The sequence below is a fragment of the Babylonia areolata genome, chromosome 4 (genome assembly GCF_041734735.1).
Source record: "Babylonia areolata isolate BAREFJ2019XMU chromosome 4, ASM4173473v1, whole genome shotgun sequence".
Classification (NCBI taxonomy): Eukaryota; Metazoa; Mollusca; class Gastropoda; order Neogastropoda; family Buccinidae; genus Babylonia; species Babylonia areolata.
This window is the reverse complement of record NC_134879.1, coordinates 49,111,039-49,123,538: the sequence shown is the minus strand read 5'-3', so window position 1 is coordinate 49,123,538 and position 12,500 is coordinate 49,111,039. Positions and strand designations below refer to the sequence as shown.

Sequence of the window (12,500 nt, the reverse complement as noted above, 5' to 3'; positions counted from 1 at the left end):
GCGCGCGCGCATTATACCATACCACCACAGGTTCTCCAATGAACTTGACACCTGTCAAGTGATAGTATTCCACATATGTACGCACCGGCGACACACACACACACACACACACACACACACACACACACACACACTCTGTCCCTCAAAGTCTGAAAACATTGCATGATGTTCTGAAACCCGAAATCATCTGATTTTATTCCAGGCATTACAATACAAAAAAAAAAAAAAAAAAAAAATCGCATACCATTTTAAACATTCAAAAACTTTCTGATGCTATCTTTCATTTTGTAAGGTGCACATAAAAACTAAGCATTCTTTTGAGATCGTGAATTGTAATGCAATGCTGAACAAAATACTAATCAGCCTTATTATTTACATGATTTTTAAAGAACAATTACCATTTTCTTTAAAAAAAATCATCTGACCAAACTCATCACCATGTACAAATATAACATTATATGGCACAGCACAAGTTCAAAGTGACAGTGAATGAAATACTCAAGTAAATATTTTGGCATAAGGCTACATTTGTAATGACTTTTAAAAATTGTACTATCTTTCTATCTGCCTATCTATCTGTCTAGTAATCAACTAGCTATCATATCTATCTACCCATATAACTATCAATATAAGGCAGACATAGACATTGGACCTGCTCGGAGAAAATGGCCACAGCCTAACAAAAAAACAACGGAACACAATCCAGTAAGATTAGATTTAAACTTTTTTTTAATTGAATAGACAAAACTCCACATTAATAGACAGACAAAACTCCACATTAATAGATAAGACAAAACTCCACATAGCCCTGAACCATCTTCTGTACGTTCTGTAAATCTTGAAATGAAAAAGTATTCTCTCACAGAAAGATGGGCTCTGTTGTTGTAGTTCTCATCAACCATTACACTTTCACTTTAACTCTCTCCATACGAACGGCGAAAGAGAAGACGTTAACAGCGTTTCACCCCAATTACCACCATCAAAATATTGCCAGTGGAAGGCTCTTATACTGAAGAGGTGAATGTTGACAGAGAATACCACAATTCTGACGACGGAAGCTAAAGGTTGGGTCATTGAGACACCCACTGGACATCCGAGGGGTCTGTGTAGAGGAGAAGAGAGGACTGGCCGTACTGAGTGAGTTAAAGTTGGCCAACTGAAATTCAGGACTAAATTAATGGACTGGTTATGAGAAAAGAAAGGAGTTTGAATACTGGATGGAAACTTTAAGTCCAAGAAACGAAAAGGACAAAACGAAACATCGAAAGTTTAAAATAACAACTCTGAAAGGTGCTTGAAAGCAGAAGTCTGCTCACTTTCATTCCATCGTTGAATCATCGTAGCTCACTTGCGGAGGATTTTGAGAGAAGCTGGGTACCCCATGGAATTGTTATTTTTAATATTTTGTCCATGCCTCAGGACATTTTGTTTTCACAATCTTTCACAAAACGTCGATCATGTATTTTATAAAAGTTAGTTAGTTATGCCCATCACTCCCCCTGGAGCATAGGCCGCTCACAACAGTCCGCCAGAGTCCTCAGGCCTCGGCTGCCCTTTCTAATTGTCTCCAGGTGTGCCCCATTTTCTTGGTGTCTGCCTCGAGGTCACGTCGCCAGGTGTTTCTTGGCCTTCCTCTCTTCCGTTTGCCCTGGGGATTCCATTTCAGTGATGTTACTGTCTCGCTTCCTCAGGGTGTGCCCGATCCATCTCCATCTTCTGCGCCGAATCTCGTCTTCAGCTGGCAGCTGGTTGGTACGCTGCCACAGGTCTGAGTTGCTGATAGTGTCGGGCCAGCGTATCTGGAGGATCCTTCTCAGGCAGCTGTTGATGAAGGTCTGCACTTTCCTGATGGTGGTCTTTGTTGTCCTCCATGTCTCTGCTCCATACAGAAGGACTGACTTGACGTTGGAGTTGAACAGCCTTATCTTCGTGCTAATCGACAACACCTTGGAGCTCCAGATGTTCTTCAGTTGCAAGTATTCTGCCCTCGCTTTGTCGATTCTTGCTCTGACGTCTGCGTCTGTGCCACCCTGCTTGTCGATGATGCTGCCCAAGTACGTGAAGGCCTCTACCTCTTCCAGCTTGCTCCCGTGCACTGTGACTGGGTCCTCTCTTGCTGTGTTGATCTTGAGGATCTTGGTCTTACCCTTGTGGATGTTGAGGCCGACGTCACGAGGTGGCTGCCAGCTTTGTTGTCTTGTCCTGCATTTGCTGGTGACTGTGGGAAAGCATGGCCAGGTCATCCAATCATAAAAGCAGGCATTTATTTTTGTAAATTGTTATTTTAAAAAATCATGAGATAATTTAAATTAGGCAGGTTGTATAATTATGGTCAACTGCTGGCCACTTACAAATGGCTGTTTTAGTCACATGTGGACCATGTACAGCTTGAAAATAATTGTTTGAAAAATTAATGTTTCTTTCAAAACATTTACACTCATTCAGTAGTTCATAAACGACAGGTTTCTTTTTGTTTTGTTTGTTTTTTGGTTGTTGTTTTTTTAAGTGGAAGCAAAGTGTAGTGCAAGTGCAAGAAAGTACCTCAGATTATGAATGGTGCTCGTCTCTTTCCAGGTTGGCTATATACACTGCTGTTGGCTGAAAACTCAGCATCATTTCACATTGCCCCCTAGAAGAAAACTGCAAGGTCCCCAGTGGTCCTTAATCTTTCTGTGTATTTTGATAAATCAAACAATGTTTCCTTTCAAATTACGTGCATGCTTTAAATTGAGCTGGCACCAAAAAAAAAAGACTAGAACTGAGAAGAAGGAGGCATTTATTGAGAAAGGCTAAAGCAAACTTTGCTGGAGATAAAGTTTTGTTTCTTTTTCTTTTTCTGATGTATTTGGCTGAGCAAGGAAACATTTTAAAAATAGTTCAACAATGATTGTTTTCAACTATTAGCCCCTAATGGCCATTATTATTCCAACAACAAAATGAACCAGTCAGTTAAAAAAAACATTTGAATGTAGAAATATAAAAAGTGACAATTAACGTCAAAAGACATGGTATGACACAATGCATTGCACCACATAATAAAAGATGACAATCAAAATTTCCCTGAATCATCCATATGGCTTTGAATCTCGTTTTTACAGCATTATGGCCCCATCATCATCCAAAAAAAAAATTAAGTGTTAAAAATATAACGACAATACAAAAATTAAGCAACACAAGAAGTACTGAGTACTTGTACATCAGCATATAATATGATATATAAACCACTGGAGAGTCGATTACAAAAACTCCCTCAGTTTTTTGTAAGGGTTCCTCCAAGACATTTTTTTTTTTTCATTCTGGAAGACTGCAAGTGTTTTTGTTTGTTACACATTGACTCAGTTATGAAATCTGGGTTTCGTACTGCTACTTTTAGTTTATGGAGTTGACTAATGTTTTATAAGCATCGCACTAGGTTCATATTTTATAGATAATTTTGTTTTGGCATGCATTCAATGTTAAAATAAAATGACCCTTACTGTTGATTAGGTTTGTAGTGAAGTGATGGCCTAGAGGTAACACGTCCGACTAGGAAGCGAGAGAGAATCTGAGCGCGCTGGTTCGAATCACGGCTCAGCCGCCGATATTTTCTCCCCTTCCACTAGGCCTTGAGTGGTGGTCTGGGCGCTAGTCATTCGGATGAGACGATAAACCGAGGTCCCGTGTGCAGCATGCACTTAGCGCACGTAAAAGAGGGTTGTTCCTGGCAAAATTCTGTAGAAAAATCCACTTCGATAGGAAAAACAAATATAACTGCGCGCAGGAAAAAATACAAAAAAATGGGTGGTGCTGTAGTATAGCGACGCGCTCACCCTGGGGAGAGCAGCCCAAATTTCACAAATACAAATACAAAATGGCACGAGTCAATGAGAGACTTGTGAGTGAAGATACAATACCTTCACTGCACACATAATACATTCTTCCTTGTGGTTCAAAGCCATTCTGATGAAGAAGAGAGGGGGGAGGGCGATGGGTTTTTAATTGCCTATCATCACTTTCCTCTGACGATATTGTTGACGATAAAGCCAAAACAAAATTTTCTCATTCATTGCTGAGAATTGTTAAAAACTTTTTTCTTTTCTCATTGACTAGCCATGTCATGATCAGTGAATGACTTTCTATTCCTCTCTCCCTCTCTCTTTTCCTCTCTCTGTCTCACATACACACACATGCACATACACACGCACACACACACACACACACACACATGCGTTTGCACATATGCACACGCATGTGCAAGAGCACCCACACTTCTTACAGCATGAACATTGTATGGCAGAATGAAATAATCAGTTCACAGAATACAAATTTTATCATTCACAGAATAAACATTTTATCATTATATGAGTGAAATTACTTGAATGATATAAACGCCATTCACTCTAGAAAGTTCAAAAACACTTTTTTCTTGAAAAAAAATTCCCTGAAAGCAGCAACTGTTTGGAAGTCATAAAAGTCAAGTTCAACATTATTAACCTGAAGTATAATCATCTCCACAATCATATCATCATAAAATATAATCATCTTTGCAGTCAACATTACCATAAGTTACCCGTCAGTTCCTAAAACCTGTGGAAAAGTACACAATATAATGTTAAAAGGTCAATTAAAATCAACATTTAAAATCAATATTTGAAAGTCCATACTTTCTACGTCTCAATCAGTCCATGTAATATTTTAATCATTTTTTCTTTAAAAAAGATTTTTTTTTAAACCACGTCACCAAGCGCCAAACATTTTCATCCCGTAACGTAGTTTCCCTCTCTCTTCACAAGAGTCTGCACCACCACCACCCTCTTTCAATTTCACTGCTGTCTTTGCAGCAGGCTCTTTGCTCTCTTTCTGTTTGGTTGCTGAAGCGGCGTCCGTGAGAGGCTGGATGTGACTGCGGCTGTCATTGGACGGTTTCACCTGCTGGTCTGAGAGAGCTTCTGTGACTGGTTGCTTGAGAGTGCTGGTGCCCCCAACGCTTTCTGCTGGGTCTAGTGTCTTTGCGGAGGTCATGACGGTGAACGGCTGAATGTAATCTGTAACAGATTCATCAAACCATTTCAGTTTCAGTTTCAAAGAGGTGTTGAAGCGTGCAGACTGATCCATATATATACTGTGCCACATCTGCATAGAAATGAAAATAACAAGGAGCAGATGCCTGAACCTGACCTATGCGTACACATATGCGTGGAGTGATGGCCTAGAGGTAACGCGTCCGCCTAGGAAGCGAGAGAATCTGAGCGCGCTGGCTCGAATCACGGCTCAGCCGCCGATATTTTCTCCCCCTCCACGAGACCGTGAGTGGTGGTCTGGACGCTAGTCATTCGGATGAGACGATAAACCGAGGTCCCGTGCGCAGCATGCACTTAGCGCACGTAAAAGAACCCACGGCAACAAAACGGTTGTTCCTGGCAAAATTCAGTAGAAAAATCCACTTCGATAGGAAAAACAAATAAAACTGCACGCAGGAAAAAATACAAAAAATGGGTGGCGCTGTAGTGTAGCGACGCGCTCTCCCTGGGGAGAGCAGCCCGAATTTCACACAGAGAAATCTGTTGTGACAAAAAGAGAAATACAATACAATACCTACTGAACTGCTCAGGCCTTGATACCATGGACAGCCATTACAGAGTGGGGAGGAGAAAAAAAAATCTTGCTGAATACTGTACCTCAAATTTAGTTGTCTTTCCATGCCATCATTTTAGTTTTGCATGTCTTTTTATTTTTAAGTATACTGACTGAAACACACACACACACACACACACACACAGAGAAAAAAACAGAGAGTTTGGCGATACTGGATCTGATGAATGTGTATGCAATTATGAGTGCAAATATAAATCAGTTTACAGAATTATAAGTAGAAGGAAAAAAGAATGAAATGTGGGCAAAACAATATTTTCTCTGGTGTGTGCATGTGTGTGTGTGTGTGTGTGTGTGTGTGTGTGTGTGAGCATGATTTTCTGTCCATATCTGTTAAAGCCCTTTCACACATGTGTATGTGTGTATCATTATAATTTACCCAAACAACATTTCAACAAAGTACTGAAGCAGTTTCTGGAATACAGTTAAAAACGAGCAACCTCCGTATGATGACATAAATTAAAAACTCAATAAAAGAAAGCTAGAATGCCACACAACAACAACACAATATAAGACACACCTAACAGTGAAATCAAAAACAAAACACAAACCACAACTCAGTGCAAACAAAACACAAACCAAGCCACTCCACAAAACACGCATGTTCCATACTGCTGAGGCAGAAGGACAACTAAAAACACCCCCCCCCCACCCCCACCCCCGCGCTCCCCAATAACAAACATCTTGCTCCCCTCCGTTAAGTTGCGTTTGTGTGCAAATACTATACCCACCAAACAGACATATCAGACAATCTAACAAACACACACACTTCATAGGTGTTAGTTTAAAGCTCAAGTGTAATCTCTCCAAACCAAACAGGAATTAGACTGAGTGTAAATCAGAGAGCTTCGGAGAAGAATCCAAGCAACAAAAACAACAACAACAACAACAACAAATGTTTTATTGAGGGTAAACTGGATAAGCTGGAAGCTTCTTTACACCATGCCCTCCCTCACACACAAACACGCACACCCACACACACGCACAAAAGATGAAAAAGGAAAAAAAAAATCAGTACAGACACTCGGTGTAGACAGTAACAACGACAACTACAACAACAAGAGTTAATCACAGTGGAAATGAGATGCTTCAGGAGACTCCTTGGCATCTCCTGCAAAGACCACGTAACAAATAAGGAAAGAGGAAAAAAAACAAAAACAAAAAAAACAAACCACCATCAGACTGAAATAGAAAGACCTCCAGACCACAGTGAAAAACCGAAAGGAAAATGAGATGGTATGGCAATGTGACAAGATCCGACAAGCTCTCAAAGACCATTCTTCAGGGAACAATGTGGGGGGAAAAGGAGACAAGGCTGACAGTGAAACAAGCTCTCAAAGACCATTCTTCAGGGAACAATGTGGGGGAAAAGGAGACAAGGCTGACAGTGAAACAAGCTCTCAAAGACCATTCTTCAGGGAACAATGTGGGGGAAAAGGAGACAAGGCTGACAGTGAAACAAGCTCTCAAAGACCATTCTTCAGGGAACAGTGCGGGGGGGAAAGGAGACAGGGCAGACAGTGAAACAAGCTCTCAAAGACCATTCTTCAGGGAACAGTGGGGGGGGGGAAAGGAGACAGGGCAGACAGTGAAACAAGCTCTCAAAGACCATCCTTCAGGGAACGGTGCGGGGGGGAAAGGAGACAGGGCAGACAGTGAAACAAGCTCTCGAAGACCATCCTTCAGGGAACAATGCGGGGGAAAAGGAGACAAGGCTGACAGTGAAACAAGCTCTCAAAGACCATTCTTCAGGGAACAATGTGGGGGAAAAGAAGACAAGGCTGACAGTGAAACAAGCTCTCAAAGACCATTCTTCAGGGAACGGTGCGGGGGGAAAAGGAGACAAGGCTGACAGTGAAACAAGCTCTCAAAGACCATCTTTCAGGGAACGGTGCGGGGGGGAAAAGGAGACAAGGCTGACAGTGAAACAAGCTCTCAAAAACCATCTTTCAGGGAACAGTGCGGGGGGGAAAGGAGACAGGCAAACAGTGAAACAAGCTCTCAAAGACCATTCTTCAGGGAACAGTGCGGGGGGAAAAGGAGACAAGGCAAACAGTGAAACAAGCTCTCAAAGTCCATTCTTCAGAGAACAATGTGGGGGAAAAGGAGACAAGGCTGACAGTGAAACAAGCTCTCAAAGACCAACCCTTCAGGGAACAGTGCGGGGGGAAAAGAAGACAAGGCTGACAGTGAAACAAGCTCTCAAAAGACCATTCTTCAGGGAACAATGTGGGGGGGAGGGGGAAGGAGACAAGGCTGACAGTGAAACAAGCTCTCAAAGACCATTCTTCAGGGAACAATGTGGGGGAAAAGGAGACAAGGCTGACAGTGAAACAAGCTCTCAAAGACCATTCTTCAGGGAACAGTGCGGGGGGGAAAGGAGACAAGGCTGACAGTGAAACAAGCTCTCAAAGACCATTCTTCAGAGAACAGTGCGGGGGGAAAAGGAGACAAGGCTGACAGTGAAACAAGCTCTCAAAGACCATTCTTCAGAGAACAGTGCGGGGGGAAAAGGAGACAAGGCTGACAGTGAAACAAGCTCTCAAAGACCATTCTTCAGAGAACAGTGCGGGGGGAAAAGGAGACAGGGCAGACAGTGAAACAAGCTCTCAAAGACCATTCTTCAGGAAACAGTGGGGGGGGGAAAGGAGACAAGGCTGACAGTGAAACAAGCTCTCAAAAGACCATCCTTCAGGGAACGGTGCGGGGGGGAAAGGAGACAAGGCTGACAGTGAAACAAGCTCTCAAAGACCATTCTTCAGGGAACAATGTGGGGGAAAAGGAGACAAGGCTGACAGTGAAACAAGCTCTCAAAGACCATTCTTCAGGGAACAATGTGGGGGAAAAGAAGACAAGGCTGACAGTGAAACAAGCTCTCAAAGACCATTCTTCAGGGAACGGTGCGGGGGGAAAAGGAGACAAGGCTGACAGTGAAACAAGCTCTCAAAGACCATCTTTCAGGGAACAGTGCGGGGGGGAAAGGAGACAGGCAAACAGTGAAACAAGCTCTCAAAGACCATTCTTCAGGGAACAGTGCGGGGGGAAAAGGAGACAAGGCAAACAGTGAAACAAGCTCTCAAAGTCCATTCTTCAGAGAACAATGTGGGGGAAAAGGAGACAAGGCTGACAGTGAAACAAGCTCTCAAAGACCAACCCTTCAGGGAACAGTGCGGGGGGAAAAGAAGACAAGGCTGACAGTGAAACAAGCTCTCAAAAGACCATTCTTCAGGGAACAATGTGGGGGGGAGGGGGAAGGAGACAAGGCTGACAGTGAAACAAGCTCTCAAAGACCATTCTTCAGGGAACAGTGCGGGGGGAAAGGAGACAAGGCTGACAGTGAAACAAGCTCTCAAAGACCATTCTTCAGGGAACAGTGCGGGGGGGAAAGGAGACAAGGCTGACAGTGAAACAAGCTCTCAAAGACCATTCTTCAGGGAACAGTGTGGGGGAAAAGGAGACAAGGCAGACAGTGAAACAAGCTCTCAAAGACCATTCTTCAGGGAACGGTGCGGGGGGAAAAGGAGACAAGGCTGACAGTGAAACAAGTCGGCAGACAACATCATTGAGTGGACAGAGTGGAGCTATGCCAAAAAAACAAACAAAAAAACTCGGACCCTATCCCACAACCACCAGAAATGCAGAACATTGGTGAAGATGCATTGAGCAGTGCAGCAGCCCTGTGAGCAAAACCTTGGCTTTGGGACCAGTGACCGGGTTGCTAGCAGTGACAGTGAATTATTCATATCGTAACAAGACTACCTGCCTTACATCACACTCTCACACTCTCATTACTTCTCACGCTCTCCGCTTCTTCCCCTTGCCCCCTGAGACATTCGCCGTTTCTGCTGTCCATCTCGCGGTCTCTGCCGTCGGCATCTGGACCCTCTGCAGGGTCACCGGCAGCACCCATGAACCAAACTTCCAGCATACCAAGACCCAGGCGGTACCAGGTGAGCAGGAAGACGGCCGTCAGCCATACACTGTTGAAGGCGATCCCGCATACGGCGCAGATCACTGGGTAGTAGAAGAGGTAGTATCTGCGCAAGCACACACACACACACACAGATCAGGGACGATGTGCCTCATTTAGGTATTGTGATGTATGATATCAATGATGAGTGTTGTGTATGATGAGATTTTTGTTGTTGATGTTGGGTTGTTTTGTTTGTTTTTTTGTTGTTGTTGTTTTGGTTTTTTTGTTTTTTTTGGGGGGGGGAGTTGGTTTGGTTGGGTTTTTTTTTTTCGTGTGTGTGTGTGTGTGTGTGTGTTGTGTGTGTGTGTGTGTGTGTGTGTGAGTGTAAATTAGTTTTTGAATGATTGTTTTCACCTCTGTGCAGTGTTTTGTATTTAGGTTTTCAGTTTAGTATTTAAATACACTGGTATGTTAGTGTGTGTGTGTGTGTGTGTGTGTGCGAAATTAGTTTTCGGATGATTGTTTTGATGTCTGTGCAATGGTTATATATATATATATATATATATGTTTTAATTCTAGTATTCAAATACACGTATTATATGTCAGGTTTTACCTTGCACAGCACAATCATACTTATTTTACATGAAAAGGCGCTATATAAATTACATCATTATGATTACTATCATTATTGTTGTTGATGTTCTATTGTTGTTGTTATCAATATTATATTATTATCAAAGAACTGTTATTATCATGATGGAGCTTCATGTTTTTTTGTGTGTTTTTTTTTCCCGATTAGTTTATCAGTTCACACGATCGTCGGAGAAAGAGTTGGTTATAGGATTTGTTATTTGTTCTCACTTTGTTCATTTCAGGCTTTGTCTTATTCTCATTTGTCTACATTCTGTGTGAGTGTAATGCATGGGACATGCTTGTACAATGTCTGTGAGAGGTAAAAGTGGAACAGTCTTTAATAATAATATATAATAATATAACATAAAAAAATAAATAAATCAATAAATAAATAACAACAAGAAGAAGAAGCAGAAGAAGAATACAAGAAACACGTAGGCAAACTTCATGGGCTAGCTGCTGACATACTTCAGCCCAGCGTAGCAGGCGTGGAACTGCAGCTCAGCGGAGTAGAAGGACAGGTAGCGGCTGTGAATCTCCAGCAACACCCCTACGGCCGGCTGGTACTGCACAACAGCACAGCCACAGCCACACCCACACACAGCTTTCAGTTTTCAGTTTCAGTTTATCAAGGAGGCATCATCACTGCGTTCGGACAAATCCATCATACGCTGTACGTCTCACCTGCGGTATAACCTGGCAACGTGCTTGGTCAGGCTTTGGGTGCATGCATACATATATATATATATATATAGAGAGAGAGAGAGAGAGAGAGAAATAAACAGAAAGACAGATAGATAGATAGATAGACACACACACAAAAACGAGTACCTATCAGAGTGGATTTCTTCTTCAGAATTTTGTATGTCCGAACAGAATTCTATGTTAGAAATTAAGAAATATCTTAATGCTTGTGCAATTTTGTTTTTAGTGCAGTTGATATTTAATGCCAGCGTGTGTGTGCCTGTGTGTGAGTACACGTGTGTGTGTGTCTGTAAGGGAGGGACTTCTATATATATATATATATATGTGTGTGTGTGTGTGTGTGCGTGCGTGCGTGCGTGCGTGCGTGCGTGCGTGCGTGTGTGTTCTATGAAATGCATTCTGTTTTAATCTAACTTTCTAAGCCTTATTTACTTCATAGCTTTTATAATCTGATTCATCTCTTAAGTGTGCTTTTTTTTTCTTTTTTTTTTATTCATATGAACACACTGGATGTTTTCCATTATCAGATAGCAGTTGATGTGTTGTTTTTTTTAAGGCATGTTTATAGCCAAGTGGATGATGTAAGGCGCTTTGAGCAGCACTGGTACTGGATATCATGCCATAGAAAAACTATGTATTATTATTATCAGTATTATTATTAACACTCTTATTGCCACAGGTTATTTTTCAGCGTGCCAAGTGCATGCTGCACACTGGACCTCCAGTTTATCGTCTCGTCCGAATGACTATACGCTCAGTTTGATTTTCCAGTCTTCTTCTTCTTCTTCTTCTTCCGCGTTCACTCGTATGCACACGAGTGGGCTTTTACGTGTATGGCCGATTTTACCCCGCCATGTAGGCAGCAATACTCCGTTTTCGGGGGTGTGCATGCAGGGTATGTTCTTGTTTCCATAACCCACTGAAAGCCGACATGGATTACAGGATCTTTAACGTGCGTATTTGATCTTCTGCTTGCATATACACATGAAGGGGGTTCAGGCACTAGCAGGTCTGCAGATATGTTGACCTGGGAGATTGTAAAACTCTCCACCCTTTACCCACTAGGCGCCGTCACCGTGATTCGAACCCAGGACCCTCAGACTGACAGTCCAACGCTTTAACCACTTGGCTATTGCGCCCGTCAGATTTTCCAGTCGAACTTGAGAGAAAGGGCGAGAACAGGATTCTCAAACCCAAACCCTCGCAGACTCTCTGTATCGGCAGACGAGCATCTCAACCATTCTGCCGCCTTCCATCTTACAACCAGCATACAGCTAGCATGGATCGAACTTCTGCAGCTCCACAGTGTTCAGCGCATGTCTCCCACATTCATAGATTTTTTATTTTTTTTAATTTATTTATTTTTTTAACTTTTAATTCAAAGAACAAAAATAATGTAATTTCCTGAGAGTGACAAATGAAAAAAAAAATTTGGATAAATATGAATTGTGCCCCCCCCCCCCCTACCCCCCCCCCCCCCCCGACACACACACCATTATTTTCTTTTTGTAAATTACATTCTGCAAGTAAAGAGTGTCCTTTATTTAGACTTAGTAAATTCATTAAGACTTGCAATGCTGCATTGGATATTTTCAATGTTTCATGCAGAAGAAGAAAT

General features: G+C 42.3%; 1 protein-coding gene across 2 annotated transcripts in view; it reads right to left on the bottom strand.

Annotated features, from left to right (window-relative positions):
- Positions 1 to 4,705: 4,705 nt before the first annotated feature.
- LOC143281265 (seipin-like) overlaps positions 4,706 to 12,500 on the bottom strand; it is a 17,282-nt gene continuing 9,487 nt past the window's right edge. For both annotated transcript variants that reach the window (XM_076586382.1, XM_076586383.1), the window contains exons 7-9: positions 10,646 to 10,743; positions 9,424 to 9,668; positions 4,706 to 5,024 (exon numbers count right to left, since the gene is read on the bottom strand). In XM_076586382.1, the coding sequence (XP_076442497.1) occupies positions 4,717 to 5,024; positions 9,424 to 9,668; positions 10,646 to 10,743 (651 nt within the window). In that variant the 3' untranslated portion in view covers positions 4,706 to 4,716. The remainder of the gene's footprint in view (positions 5,025 to 9,423; positions 9,669 to 10,645; positions 10,744 to 12,500) is intronic.